Genomic DNA, 15,697 nt, shown 5'->3' with positions numbered 1-15,697 from the left:
CCTATGCATGGAGGAAAAAACTTTGGTGTGGAGTGAGTTTAGGCACCTACAGAGTTAGGCAGCTGCAGAGCAGGAGTTTCTTGGATTGCAGTGGTGCCTAAAAACAGGACTGAGGCAGCTAAGTACCTTCATGGATTGCATGCTAGGAGCTTAAATACCTTTATGGATCTTGGCCAAAATTACTACTGTAGGATCGCAGAGGGGGAATTAGCACTAGAGCTGAGAAATATTGCAGGGGAGGGAGGGGAAATCAGATATTAAATTGACCTTTTAAATTAATTAACTTTGACTGCTTTTCTGTTTTCCACCGGTATTCTGGCAAATAAGTTTTGCTAGCAAATTGATTTTAAGATCAATTGCTCAAATAGTCTCTGAAAGCATACTTCAGCTTGCATAACCAGCCAATAAAAATGCACATTCTACAATCAAAATGTGCACTGTTGTTGGTTAATTAAATACATCATCAATCAGGGAACAGAGATAGTACTACATGATGCATGTAAGTCACTGACACAGCTTGAATGTTAAATATTTGTAATGAACTTTTTATGAAAGATCTGCAGCCCAAGAATCCTTCTGCCATTAATTTAAAATAACAAATAAATATGAGAATTTCACAATTTGTTCATGGACTATTCACAAATGGATAAAGATACAAAATGCATAATTATACCTCGTACTCACACTATAATTAAAAGTGGATCATTGTACTGTGCAGACCACCTGCACCTCTCTCATCTTTCGCTGAAGTGATGAATTAGTTACATGTTTGAACTTTATCCTCTTGGCTTTAGGATTCCTTGTTTTTTTAAGGTTTTTAGTTTTATAGAGACAGATTTACAATTCAACCAGTGCGTTAACTTGAGGTTAATGAACTAGAAAGAGCTGACAAATGTTCACCAGAAAGATACATGAAAAAGTTAGTCTCAAGGTGGTATTGTTCTTGGTTTTCTCTTCTATTTTTTTCCTTCTTTCCCTTGCTCTCCAGACAGTCTCTACTGAATCTGTCTCTTTCCATTGGTAATTTTGTGATCAGTCAAGTGACAGGAATAAGTACTCCCATGTCCCTAGTGACCTAACACTTCAACCTGTCCCTTTAACTCCTACTCCACATGCCTCTTGTGCTCCTTCACTCCTTCTTGCATTTCCTTCCTCTCCATTAGCTGTAACTACTCTCTCTCCTCTGGGTCTTTTCCTTCTGACTAAATAAACATCCATCTTGCAAAACATTCTCTCAAACATACCTTTCCTCTTTTAACTGCCATCATCCTTCCTCTCTTTGTTTCCAAAATCTTTGAGTGAGCTGTCTACTCCCACTATGTTCCCTCTCCTCTAACCCATTTCTTGATCCTCATCATTCTGGCTGCTGCTCTCTGTCAATCCACCTCCTTCCCAAGGGCACTCCTGGTCAGTATTCACCGGTGTACATTGCTTAAGGTGTATATGTGAATAGGAGATCATGTGTTTGCAAATCTGTTATATGTTTAGGTGTATCAACACTGTCCATGAGTAAATCAGAGCCCCTTCCTTCCAACACACACAATGGAGTCCAAAGAAAGGAGGTAAGATCCAGGACCTTCTCTTTAATGTTCTGATCTGTTTATCTGTAAAAATTCCACCAGATGTTCTCCCAGTGCATTCAGTTATGGGAAGTGATTTTACAGTGTCAACCACAACTGGAAAAATGGAAGAGAGAAGAAGGGACAACATGGGATGGGGGGAAGAAGAGAGTAAACAGAGAAGCAAAAATCAGCAGATTAAGAAAGGAAGAGAGAAACAGTGGAAATAAAAGAGGGGGGGAGAAGCTAGAGAAAAATTCTGAAAGGGGTCAAATAGAGAGTAGCAAATAAGGTAAAACATAAAGAGAATTAAAAATGCAAATTAAGGAAAAGAGAGATAAAGAATAAAAATAGAAGTGAAGTGAGTACATGGGCCCATCCCCCAGCTGATGGTTCAGATCCCCAGTGATGCTAGTTTGCATCTTGAACCACTGGGTTGGGTTGGGCAAAGGTGGCTTTATGCCTCTTTTACGCCCACACATTATCTTGGAGCCAGTTAGATGGGGGAAATATAGAATAGCCTCAAGGGTCATTCCAGAAGCAGGTACTGTGATAGATTGACAATAGTTTGTAATATCCTGGACAATATCTGAATTAAGATAAACCTTATTGAATTAGTGTTAAGACCTTTGGAATTTATCTTATTACAAATGCAAATGTTTATGTACTACTGTGAGATTGAATAGAACTTCTCTAGCAGGCAGGATCAATGCAATCTCTGGAAAGTATGAGGAAGTTCAAAGGTTTATTTTGAATAATACCCCTGAAGTGGATTTTCTTAGGAAATATTGGGAGGGGAGGGAAATGCAAATTCTCTCCCTTTGAAACCAACCTCTGAAGGTACACCTTGGGGTGAAAGACCCTTTGTGTACTAATTACCTGCTTCTGGGATCTCCAGTTCAAAGATCTTCTGATCTGTATTAAAGGGAGGGCTAAACTTGTCATGGGTGTGCTTGTTCTGATCTGAAGCTGTGCAGGACTCCCCTCAGAGGGGTGGGGGTTGAAAGATTTATCCTGCCAGAAACCCTGTTAGAGTTGGGATAGTGTCTGGTAAGCATATTAGCATGTGTGTAGGTTCTTTTCTTGATTTTAATGTGTTTTCTCTAATGCTTTGTACCTTAAGAATAAAGTAAACTTGCTTAGGGCACGCCGTGTGGTAACTTACAGCTGTAGCAATTACTCTATTGTCTGTCTCTGAAGAGAAAGCAAGCAGGTAGGTTTTGGCAGACTGTCTTTGCCAGGAAACACAGTGAAGGCAGGGAACTGGTCAGCCTGGAGATACACCGGTTAGAAGGAACAGAGATGTGTGTCTACACGCAAGAGATGCAACAGCTAGTCAGCTGGGAGCCTGAGAGTTGGTGCCCTTACTAGACCATTGAGGGGAAATACAGGTGCAATTGCTCTGAACTGTAACAAGAAACACCAGAGATTAGGGCAGTAGGCAACCCTTCAAGCAGATTGTCCTAGATCAGGGATTGGCAACCCTCGGCACGCGGCCCATCAGGGTAATTGGCTGGCAGGCCATGAGACATTTTGTTTACGTTGACCGTCCACAGGCACAGCCCCCTGCAGCTTCCAGTGGCTGCGGTTTGCGTTCCCGGCCAATGGGATGGCTGCTGCTTTCCGCAGCTCGAGGGACGTTATCATTCCCCTCTATTCGACATTGGTGAGGCCTCATCTGGAGTACTGTGTCCAGTTTTGGGCCCCACACTACAAGAAGGATGTGGAAAAATTGGAAAGAGTTCAGCGGAGGGCAACAAAAATGATTAGAGCACATGACTTATGAGGAGAGGCTGAGTGAACTGGGATTGTTTATTCTGCAGAAGAGAGGAATGAGGGGGGATTTGATAGCTGCTTTCAACTACCTGAAAGGGGGTTCCAAAGAGGATGGATCTAGGCTGTTCTCAGTGGTAGCTGATGACAGAACCAGGAGTAATGGTCTCAAGTTGCAGTGGGGGAGGTTTAGGTTGGATGTTAGGAAAAACTTTTTCACTAGGAGCACTGGATGATGAAGCACTGGAATAGGTTAACTAGGGAGGTGGTGGAATCTCCTTCCTTTGAGGTTTTCAAGGTCAGGCTTGACAAAGCCCTGACTGGGATGATTTAATTGGGGATTGGTCCTGCTTTTGAGCAGAGGGTTAGACTAGATGACCTCCTGAGTTCCCTTCCAACCCTGATATTCTATGATTCTATGATCATGATGGTCCCTTCTGACCTTAAAGTGTGTGAGTCTAAATCAGTCACCATTTCCTGTTGGGTTAATATCTGACACATGTGCCCAGTTACCAGCTTTAGCGTTAATTAGAGTCTCAGTTTTCAAACTGTGAGTGGGTTACAAGTTTAAAAATGTTAAATAGTGTTTGTGACTTTTGAAAACATCTCTTATGTTGCAGAACGTCCAGCTTTCTTGCTGACATCATCCAGAACAGGGCTGAGTTCTTCTCCCTATTGTCTGGTGCATATGCTAGTGCGTAGCCTTCTCTTTTATGAATTTGGGAGCATGCATATCCCAGGAAATCCACAATTCCATAGTGTGCCTCCCACAAGAAAGAAAACCACAGATCTCCTGAATTGTGCCGCTCACAAGCTTGGAATATTGGGTGGGATACACTTTTCCATAGCATTAGTTGGGTTTAGGCATAATTTACCTGCCATGCCTGTACTTCCTCGTGGAGACATTTGGGTATGAGAGTACTAATGCCAACACTTTCAAACCTGGATGCCTAAAGTTAGGCATTTAGGCCTAGATCCTGAAAAGTAGTTAGGTGCCTAATTCATGGGTGTTAGGTACCTAGCTCCCTTTGAGGATCTGGGCCTTATACCAGCCTGCCCCCACTGAATGTAAATGGCAAAAGTCCCAATTACACAACAGGAGGAAGATCAAGCGCTGGAAATAAAATAGTGCTTGTGACCTCACAGGTGAATACAATCATCCTCTTTTTACATATCTCTATCTCAGTTATGTATCTGGCCCTTATTACACAGTATCTGAGCTCTCCTTAATGTCTTTATCCCCACAACAGGGCATTATTTAGACTGTAAGCTCATTGAGGCAGGGATTCGCTGTACAGTGCCTAGCAGAATGGGGCCCCATTTTTGGTTGGCCCATAGGGTACCTCTACATGACAAACGAGGAGTGTGATTCTCCTGCTCACGTGCACACGTTCACGCTAGCTCTCACTGAGGTAGCACAAGTATAAATGGTAGCGTGTAGCTGCGGTAGCACGGGCAGTGGCAGCAGAGACATGGCTAAGCCTGCCTGAGGCCGATGGGTGTGTACTCAGAATGGCTAAGATGTGCTTCTGCTGCCACGACCCTGGCTACTCTATACTCGTGCTCGCTGGATGAGAGCTAGTGTGAGTGGGCGTAGCCAGGCAGGGGAATCACATCCAGCTCATAATGCAAATGTAATCTTAGCCGTTACTGTAATAAATATGATTCAAAATAATAATCCCCACTTTATATATTGGGATCTGAGGCACACATGAAGTCTGCAGGAAGGGAACCCATATCTCTCAAATCCCAGGCTTACAGGCTAACCACTGGACCAGCTTTCCTTCCAGTTGGAGAGGGAGGATAAGGAAACAGAGGTATAGAGAGGTGAAGCGGCTTGCACAAAGTTACACACCAAGCCAATGTCCAAGCTGGGACTAAGAACACAGGTTCCCCACGGGACCCAATTGCCTTCCTAAATGAGTGTGTGGTGGGTTTTTTTTGTTATGGTTTGGGAGAGTAGGGGTGTTTTAGCACACCTATCTCAGCAATTTCCAAAAGTTTATTAGCACCAGTGTACAAGTGCAACCCAAGTTAACATCCCAAGTGTCTAGATCTAGGACAGGTTTCACACTGGAGTAGGGGGAATGCAGTATTCAGTGTGTCAGTCTTGCATTGTTGTACATTTCTGGTTCGGTGGCAGGCTGTCATATACTGCGGGTGTTTCAGTAGTGTCTTTCCTTTCTTTCAGTGATACCTGTAAGTCTTCTTCGCTGCTCTTTCGTGGGACACAAAAACGCAATGTAAATACCATTACACAGATAGCACGAGTAGCAGTGTCAAACATAGGGTACAGACACATACAAAAGAGTCTTACATTGAAACACCGACTTTTATTTGATAAATACTTTTAGCAGCACCATTATAGTAGTTCAGATGATCAAGCACTAAGACACTTATATAGAGAGGGCCAGTGGTTAGGGCACTAGTCTTAGGGAGACCTGGGTTAAGCCCCTGCTCCACCACAGGCTTCCTCTGCAACCTTGGGTAAGTCACTTTGCCTATCTGTACCTCAGGTCCCCATTTGTAAAATGAGGATAATAGCAGTTCCCTACTTCCCGGAGGTGCTGTGAGGATCAGTATGTTAAAGATTGTGAGGTATTCAAATACCGTAACTATGCAGGGCATATAACTACCTATGATGGATAGAAATAAACATAACTTTAATTTATCGTCACTAAACCTGTACCAAGTAAATACAGTAGGGGTGCTTACTAACTATTCCACTAATATTTATTATGTAGTAGTGATGTATCTATATTGAGGGCTTGAAAAATCCACCTGCCCAGGATGAATAAGAAGCTCTCTCAAGTGAGTATATGAACTTAATTTTTTATTTAAAACAAAACAAAAACCAACCCGTTTCTAGCCCTTATTGATTACAAAGATGGCCTTCTGTAACCAAGTGTAACCCTGTGCTGTACGGTAGAACCTCAGAGTTACGAACACCAGAGTTATGAAAGGACCAGTCAACTACACGCCTCATTTGGAACTGGAAGTACGCAATCAGGCAGCACCAGACACCAAAAAGAAAAAAAAGCAGTACTGTGTTAAACGTAAAGCTACTAAAAAAAATAAAGGGAAAGCAGCATTTTTCTTCTGCATAGTAAAGTTTCAAAGCTGTATTAAGTCAATGTTCAGTTGTAAAGTTTTGAAAGAACAACCGTAATGCTTTGTTTGGGATTTTGAACATTTCAGAGTTAGGAACAACCTTCATTCCCCAGGTGTTCGTAACTCTGAGGTTCTACTGTATTTGTCTTTCTGAGGCCTGGTGTACACTTAAAAATTCAAAATTTTTTGTGCAACTACGTTGCTCGGGGCTGTGAAATATTTCTGTGCCCTGAGCACTGTAGTTAGGTCAACCTAACCGCCCACGTGGATGCAACCAAATGGACAGAAGAATCCTGTCGATTCTCGGACAAATGGTCCATTTGCACTGCAGCTATTAAGACACTTGCAGGAACCTGGAGATGCCGGGGAAAGCCACAAGCGCCCAGGCATCGGGGAGGCAGAGCCGGAGGCTGGCACAAGACAGGACCGCAGGGGTATTTTTCAAGCTAGCTTGGACCTGGGGCAAGTCCTGCCGGGTCTGATCGTGCCAATGTGCGTGGCGCTGCCAGTGTATCCGGCACCAGACCAGCCGCCAGCAGCTCCGTCCCGGGGGAAGCCCGGGCTCCTGGGGCAAAGGACGCAGCAAGGCAGGACGCTCCTCGGGCCAATGAAGCGGCTTTGCCGGGTAGCAGCGAAGGGCTGCCGGGAACCCTACGGCCGGCCCGCCCCCAGCGCCTCCCCCGCCCAGCGCACACGCGGCTCCCGCCCCACTCCGGCAAGATGGCGGCGCCCAGCAGCTAGGGCCACACGTGTGTCTGGGTCCCGGCGCCCCGCGGAGGAGGCCCCGGCGGCTGCGCCCGGGCTCGGAGCCCGCTCGCTCGGGGCCATGAAGCCCAAATCCGCCTCGCACAAGTCCGAGAACACGCACAGGGTGAGTAGCGGCCCCGGTGGGCGAGCGGCGCCGCCGGCCCTGCCTGAGCCCCCGGCAGAGCCGCGGGGGAGACGCCTGGTCCTCGGACGCAGCCCCGGAGAGTGGGGCCGCCGAGCGCTGGCCTGGCCTGGGGGGGCAGCACGCGGCGGTGGCGGGTTAACGAACTGTCCCCGGGCTGAGAACACACGTCTGGGGGTGGCTCCTCCTCTTCCTCAAGCAGTATCTCCCCCCTCCCCCCCCCATTGCTCTTTTGGCTCCCTGTTTATTCTTTCAAGGCCCACATGCTGTGCTGGGCCCTGAAGACACAGTCGTGAAGAGGTTCTAATCTAATCGCACCGTTCAAATGATTTTTCTGTTTAGAGTCCAGATATTACCCCGATCCCTCTTTGCATTTCCTGTTAGAATGAGTTTCAGTTCATTTGGCCCTCTGCTATTCACCACAGGCCTTATCAGAATTCCTCCTCTCCTTTCCCCTCGCTGTGTGGAGTAGAGGAAACCAAAACCAAAACTCCTGCTTTGGGGTCCTCACACTGTTAGTGGACAGGAGAGCAAAAGCTGTAGTTTCCTCCCTGTCTCTGAGTTCATGGAAACTTCTTCATATGAGCACAGTTTTGCCTACACTAGGGAAAAGTGAGTACCACTTTTCCAAACATAGATGCAGCACATGTTGTTGGGAATCTGCAGATTCACCTACGCTAGGAAAATTTGTGTAAAAAAATCTTACCATTGCCAATATCAATTTGACTGGCTCCACGAGTGCTAGCAACGTTGGCTAGTGTAGATAGCTGCTGGGAGCTTTTGTGTTATAAGCAGGGTGTCTTTTGGATCAGGGTTAGATAACATGGTGCTCAAGGCAGCAGACCATCCCTATGCTTTGGACCTAATGTTATCACCACCAGTAGAGCAGAAGTGATGTGAGCAAATTTTTGTCAAACTTTCCTAGCGTAGAGAAGGCTTTTTATGAGTGTAAGTAAGAGGGGAGGTGGAGGTGTGGCTGGAGACAACATCCTTTGGCAAACCCCCAGGGAAACTTCCACAGGATTTACTGTAGACCCTGTCACCACAACATTATAAGTGCTTGACTTTGTTCCTTTTGTGGGGGTGAGAGTAAAAGTGCAGGGGTTAGATGGGCATGGAGTCTATAGTAACGAGACTCTAGAGCAGTGGTTCTCAAACTGGGAGTCAAGACCCCTCAGAGGGTCGTGAGGTTATTACATGGGGGGTCGCGAGCTGTCAACCTCCACCCCAACTCTGCTTTGCCTCCAGCATTTATAATGGTGTTAAATATATAAAAAAGTGTTTTTAATTTATAAGGGGGGGGGTCGCACTCAGAGGCTTGCTATGTGAAAGGGGTCACCAGTAAAAATGTTTGAGAACCACTGCTCTAGAGGGAATCACACTCCCTGGGTATGGCTGGAGGGATTCCCTGTCCGTCTGATCTGATGTTATGAGTCTCAATGATTTCCTGCGGGGTTTTGGGATATCTGCATGATTAGAGCATCCTGCCTAGATAACACAGAACACTCTACAAGTGCCAATAACATTTTTCCCTCCTGTATGTTTTTCTTCTACAGGGCATGATTTGGCCCTAGAAAACCTTTTAGTTACATCTTTCTGCATTGTTATAACAAACCTTGTATTTTTTGCAGGAACATGTAATAGCCCTTATAATCTCTTTAATGTGAATATCCCAAAAATGGGTTCCTAAGTGATGCAACTGATGTTTAAAGAGACAGCATTAACTCAATTATTATATTTTTGTCTGACGGTTTTGTGCTTGCTATAGTTACAAGTAATACTCAACACTGGTATAACAGAAAGGAGATAACAACAAAAAAAGTTCTCCTAATTTTCTGGTTTGTTTACTTTGTGTATTTGACGACATTTCACATGTACAGGTGAGTCGCATCATATGCGCATTTAACTTATGTGAATTCAACTATACGCACTCGGCAAAGAAAAAGAAAAATAACAAGATACCTGTAAATAGTGCGGGTGATTCCGCCCACCATTCCACTCAATAAGCGTATGGCCCGGAGTGAGCGTGAGATGGGAGACATGAATTTGCTGTTCCCTCAGTCGGTCTCAGTTCCTGTGTGCCTCTCATAGTGTGAGCATCTTGCCACGCTGAGTGTGCTTCTAGTGTTTAAAGATACTGTACGTATCTTTCGTACAACATGGCCCCTAAACGCAAGCCAACTACTTCATCCGGTGCTCAACTGAAGAAACCGCGATCTATTCCAACGCTGGAGGAAAAACTGGCTGTGCTGGACTTATTGAGAGATTGTATGTCAGTCTCCAACGTGGCGCGTAAATATGGCTGCAACGAATCTAGCATCAATGCCATCAAGATTCGAGAGAGAGAAATTCATCAAGCCGTGGCATCAAGTGCTCCAATAACTGCTACGGTGACGAGCCAGGTGCGTGATAAGACTTTAGTGAAGACTGAAAAGGCATTAAACTTGTAGCTGGAAGACATGAACCGTAACCATGTGTCTGTCGATGGCAACACGTTGCGAGAAAAGGCTCTTAGCCTCTACACGCTGTTCAAACCTACCACCGAAGCGGGACAGCCTTCTGATGAGAAGGAATTCAAAGCCAGCCAAGGTTGGCTTAACCGTTTTAGGAACTGCTTCAACCTCAAAAACGTGCAGACTACTGGTGAAGCTGCATCTGCCAATGAAGAGGCAGCAAAAGCCTACCCCGAACAATTAAAGAAAATCATAGAAGAAAAGGGCTATCTTCCGGAACAAGTTTTTAATGCTGATGAGACTGGGCTCTTCTGGAAAAAAATGCCCAACCGCACTTACACTTCGAAATCAGAAAGACAAGCCCAATTTGCTGAAGTGTTCCAAGTAGTGAAACACTTGAATGATTTAATTTCTGACTAAGATCCCTCTGTGGAACGAAGCCTCAAAATCACACGTAGTATTACGAACGATTTGAGACCATATTAAGAAATGTTTGAGCAGCTCAAGAGACAACAGCGACAGTTGCCGATCACCATGTTTTTCAAGGAAAAACAACCAGCAGCAGATGAGCCTATGCAATCAACTTCTTGAGCTGAACCAGAGCCAACCACTTCATCTACGACTCGCTCTCCGTCACCCAAGCTCTCCGTCACTTCTATCTCCTGGCTCGACATCAAGCCCTGACACCCCCCTGTAATTAAAAATACAGTACTGTAAAATTATATTTTGCATATGTACTCTTTATTATATACTGTACATTACTGTATACATATTACTGTACAGGGCTGTGTACACAAAATTATGTACAGTATACTGAACTTTATGGGCGATTTAAGGGATTTTCAAGGGTAATTTTGACTGTACGCAATTTTAGCTTTATGTGCTGACTTTAGAACCTAACCCCCGCGTAAGATGCGACTCCACTGTAGTCATTTTCACTGTTTCCCAAGTCAGACAATGTCCCCCCCTTGCTGAAAAGAGTCTAGAAACCCATTGACAGGGTACGATGAGAAAACCCCCAATAAAATATTTCAGAAAGGCATTTACAAAAAATTAATTGAGGGCATATTATTTAAAGACTACTCAGTCGGAAATTGTATTTTAAAATAAATCCAAATAGTGTCTGTTTAAAACAATGTTTAGTTGAATGATGCAAAATATTTGCTGTAATTCTTTGTTTTGGAAAGACTCTTTATACTGAAATATAACTAGTGTTCGGTCAGTCATTATTATTTTTATAGACATCTATAGATGAGCAGTGTTCTGATAACTGAAGACATTTATAAACATGAAGATAATATATCTTTTTAAAAAGTTCTTGTGTTACTTATAAAACTTTAGACAGTGTTAATAATCAATCTTCCATTGTGGTCATGCAAGCTAACTGGCACTTGAATGCACACCCCCTTTCTTCCCCCTCCTATCCCTTACCTACCCTATCTCTACTCATCCATTGAAGACAATGGGGCACTGCATGGGCCTTACTTAAGGCCAGGATCAAGCTCTGTGACAGGGGTGGCCAAACGTACCGACCCTTTGAGCCGCCTACAATAATCTTCAGAAGTTCTAGAGCTGTGTGCACCTGTCAGGATGGTGGGGCTAGAGGCTTTAGCCCCCCAGGAGGTGCCTTCCGGGGTTTGGGGCTTCAACCAGAGCAGGGCTGAAGCCCCAAGCCCCTGCAGGTGCCTCTTGTGGGGCTGACACCCCTAGCACCACCCCACCATAGGGGAGAAGGCCCAAGCTTTCCCCCCACCCCCTTTTGGAAGGTGGAGAATGGGCAGGGGCATAGGGGTTTTGTGAACCACACTTTAACTGTAAAAGAGCCTCATGTGGTTCGTGAGCCATGGTTTGGCCACCCCGCTCTATGGTATGCGTTAGAACAGCTATGCACTGAAAACTAATCATTTTAAAAATCTAATGTTTACCTTCCTTCCCACCTTCCATTTATGCTCTTAGCTTACTTAAGTGTGCTTCACCCCCACTTAGGTTTTGTCTACGCTGGCACTTCGTTGGACGTTCGGGGTGTTAAACCCTCCCCCCCCCCCCCCATGACAAAAATGTTACTGATGAAAAGCGCTGGTGTGAACGACGCTTTGTTGGAGAACTTCTGCCGACAAAACCGCTGCCGCTCGTGGTGGGGTGGAAGTTTTCTGTCAGCAGGAGAGCTCTCTCCTGCCAACAAACAGCAGCTACACCACATGCCTTGTTGTCGCAGGGCTGTAGCGGTACAACCGTGTTGCTAAAAGCCTTAGAAATGAAACTTAAGTGACTGCTGAAGGTCTTTGTTTTTGTTCTCCTGCGTTAACAGGTACTACAGTGTTTGGCTGTAAACACCCCAGGCAGATATTTCTATCCACTCCCCCAGCTGAAAAACAAACTAACAAAAAGACTGATATCATTGACATAAAACCAGAATCTCTCTCTCTCTGTATATGTATAAACAGCTTAATTTACACAACCTGAACTATTTGACAGTGTTTCCTTTAAAAGCAGTGTCTGCAGTTATATAGTACATGTCATTGAGACTCATGTAAAAGGGATAATTCTGAAATAAACAGAAGCAAAGGCAACATTTGACTTTAATTTTTTTTTTTTTTACAGTTTCTCACCTTCTCTGAACGCTTAGGCAATGTTAATATCGATATTATTCATCGGATTGACAGGACTGGGAGCTATGCTGAGGTGAGAAGAATATAATAATTCTGCAATTCTATAACATCTTTTGACCGAGGATCTCAGAGCACTTTAGAAATGTATATTCACCAAGGTTCAGATTATCTAAAGATATTTAGGCGTTGCTCCATTTAGACAGCTAAGTCCCATTTTCAAAAGCGACTTAAGCATTTAGGAGCCTAAGTCTTATTGAAAGTCAATGTTTCAGATTTGTTTGTAAGAGAAGAAAAAACGATGGAATAAAGTGAGGTCCTAATCCCACAAAGACATACACACATGGTTAATTTTATGGACAGTGGATAGCTCCATTTATTTTAATGGGACTAACTCCTAGTGTTTACATGTAAGCACTTACGTAAGTCTGTGCGGGATCATGGATTTAATTAGTTAATACATTGTGAAATTGCAGTAAAATCTCAAAGTATGTTTTGCACACATCAATAGCGTTACTTTTTAAAGATACTCTGATAATAAAACATTCAGGAGCTTATATGGCTTTGCACTTTGCATTATCAGGCCATATATTTTAAGCATTAAATGTTTTTCAGTAACTGATGCTGTTTTAAAGTGAAGTCATCAGCATTTCTTTAAATATCTCTCAAATGAATACTTGAGGCATTTCATTGTGCTTTATCTATTGAGCCTTCTATCTAATCTTTACATTGAAAGAATAGTTTTTATTTAGGGCTGTTTGGCTAATGCATGATCTTGATTTCTGACAGGAGGTTGAAACCTACTTTTATGAAGGACTGCAGAAATGGAGAGAACTGAACCTCACACAGCACTTTGGTATCTCTTTATAGTAAATAGTTTATAATTAATTTGCACTCTTCGCTTGCGTAATGAGGTCATTCTTTACAAGGTGGAATTTGTTTACCTAGAATACCATCCTAATGCACGGGGATTAGGTTCCTGGTTCAGAGCTCATTGAAATCACTGCGAGTCTTTCCATCAGTTTCAGTGGGTTTTGGATCGGGCTCTAGAGGAGGTGTTATTCTCTTTAAAGTCCTTTATGTTTACCAGTAACTGGGACACAGTTCTTAAGTGTTCCTTTGTTTTTTGCACAGTGAAATTCTACAAAGAAGTGGCCGGCAAATGCCAGTCATTCAACCAGCTGGTGTATTATCAGGATGCCATAGTGCAGAGCTTGAAGACTCATCTGCAAGTCAAAAACAGTCTTGCATATCAGCCCCTTTTGGAGTAAGTACACACTGTAAAATAAACTCAGTGCCTTTGTGTCGATGTAGAGTGAAAAGTGTAAATCATGTCAAAAACATTGTGTATGTGTCCTTGTTGTCACTGAAGAAAGAATTGCATTGCACGCATGTTACTGAGAGAGAGCCATACCGGTGATATTTTCTGTGTCTTTTATAATAGCATTCCAATTCTATGGTTTACTTTCAAAAATACTCCTAGAATATAACCAAACAAATCTCCTCAACAACCCAAGAAGCATGTTGGTGTGAGCTCATATCTTGTCACATCTTGTCACTGACGTGTTCATGGCTGCTCTTGGTTGTGAGTCTCACTCTTAATGTCACCTAAACATGAAATTATTTGAGGTGGTTTGGTTGGTTTGTTTTCAGTTCAAAAACCCCTTTCGTTCAAGCTAACATCATGTGTGGAGGTCAGATAAGAGACAGTGACAGCTTTACTTCCAATGAATCTGCATACTGTACACGCACTAGAGCCATTTTAATCTGCAGTGTAGTTGCACAATCAGGCAGTGACTATTTAGGTGTTTGGCATTTTAAACATACAAACATTGATATTTGTTATTTGAACTCTAGCCTTGTGGTACAGCTGGCTCGAGATCTCCAGACAGACTTCTACCCTCACTTTCAAGACTTTTTTCTGACCATCACCATGTTATTGGATACCCAAGACACAGAGCTGCTAGAATGGGCTTTTACCACTCTTTCCTACCTTTACAAATATCTGTGGAGACTGATGGTGAAGGATATGGCCAATATATATAGGTAAGTTTTATTGGTCTGTGTTCACTAGATTATATTTTAATGTAAATGCCTCTTACTCTTCAGAATTAATTGTCTTTTTAACAAAGTCATTATTGATGAGTTCTTTCTGGCTGAGTGTGAGTTGGATGATTTTAATTGCCTGTTGTATTTGTAGTTTATACAGTACCTTGTTGGCACACAACAAACAACACATCAGAAACTTTGCTGCAGAAAGCTTCACCTTTCTAATGAGGAAGGTAGGTGACGTGTTATTAACATGACTTTAACAGCTTTCCACGGGGGCCCTTGACTTCAAGCTAACCAGTACTGAACAAAGCTGTAATGTGTCATGACAATGGGTGCCCTCTAGAGAATAAAGGGGCTAACAAAACACAAACTAGCATTCTATCCATTCTGAGGGGTTTGGTTTGGTTTATGTAGTGACAAAGGTTTTATAGGAGACTTTATATGTAGCACAGCCGGAACAGAATGTGTTCATCACCTCACAGGATCAGGCCCTGACTAGATATGTAATATGGATGATTTTTTTTTTTAAGAGCAGTGAAACTGAAGAGCTCATGGTCACCTTTCCAACATTTCTATAGAATCCCCGATAAGGAGAAAGGAACTCCACTGGACCTGGCTGGACTGGGCCCTTAGTTTTTATACTTCACGTTTGGTCAATGCATTTTTTAAATAATGATTTGAGACTTTTTGCTGCATTGTTTACAATTTCTGTGCCTCTTCATTTGAGCACAGAAAATCTGAGTACATAATTTTTCTAGCCAAATTAATCAACCCTAAACTGCCATCATTTTGGTGAAGTAGGGAATAGAATATATAGCCATTTGGTGTTGATTAAGCCAATATGTGCAGAAGCCAAGGTTCTCTAAAGTGACTGGTGAATTTGGCTGCCTTGAATTTTGGACATCCAACCTGAGACACCTTAATGGAGCCTGATTTTCAGAAAGTGCTGATCCCTAATCCCTACAATTGAGGCCCCTTTAAGGAGCTACAGGTTGGGCACCCAGAAACTGAGGATTTTGAAAATTTTTGGTAGAAATTCAAGCAGTGTTCTTCCATCTGTTTGCAGCATCAGAGTTCTTAATTACTGAATTATGATTTAAAACGGTCCAGTCCTTTTCTTAGACCCTAATAGAATCCTTAGCGTTCTAGTGACTAGTTTACTACCCCTTATTCAGTGTGACATCTCATTAAAGCACTTAACATTAAGCATGTGAGTAATCCCATCCTTGTTCGTCAAAGCTCTTCAGCATGTGC

General features: G+C 43.3%; 1 protein-coding gene across 3 annotated transcripts in view; it reads left to right on the top strand.

Annotated features, from left to right (window-relative positions):
* Positions 1-7,138: 7,138 nt before the first annotated feature.
* UTP20 (UTP20 small subunit processome component) overlaps positions 7,139-15,697 on the top strand; it is an 83,963-nt gene continuing 75,404 nt past the window's right edge. For all 3 annotated transcript variants that reach the window (XM_048835441.2, XM_048835440.2, XM_075124265.1), the window contains exons 1-6: positions 7,139-7,314; positions 12,387-12,467; positions 13,181-13,247; positions 13,526-13,658; positions 14,249-14,437; positions 14,592-14,673. In XM_048835441.2, coding sequence (XP_048691398.2) covers positions 7,270-7,314; positions 12,387-12,467; positions 13,181-13,247; positions 13,526-13,658; positions 14,249-14,437; positions 14,592-14,673 — 597 coding nt within the window. In that variant the 5' untranslated portion in view covers positions 7,139-7,269. The remainder of the gene's footprint in view (positions 7,315-12,386; positions 12,468-13,180; positions 13,248-13,525; positions 13,659-14,248; positions 14,438-14,591; positions 14,674-15,697) is intronic.

This window comes from Caretta caretta, chromosome 1, assembly GCF_965140235.1.
Source record: "Caretta caretta isolate rCarCar2 chromosome 1, rCarCar1.hap1, whole genome shotgun sequence".
Lineage (NCBI taxonomy): Eukaryota > Metazoa > Chordata > Testudines > Cheloniidae > Caretta > Caretta caretta.
The sequence above is the reverse complement of the archived record's forward strand: the minus strand, read 5'-3'. Positions and strand labels throughout refer to the sequence as shown.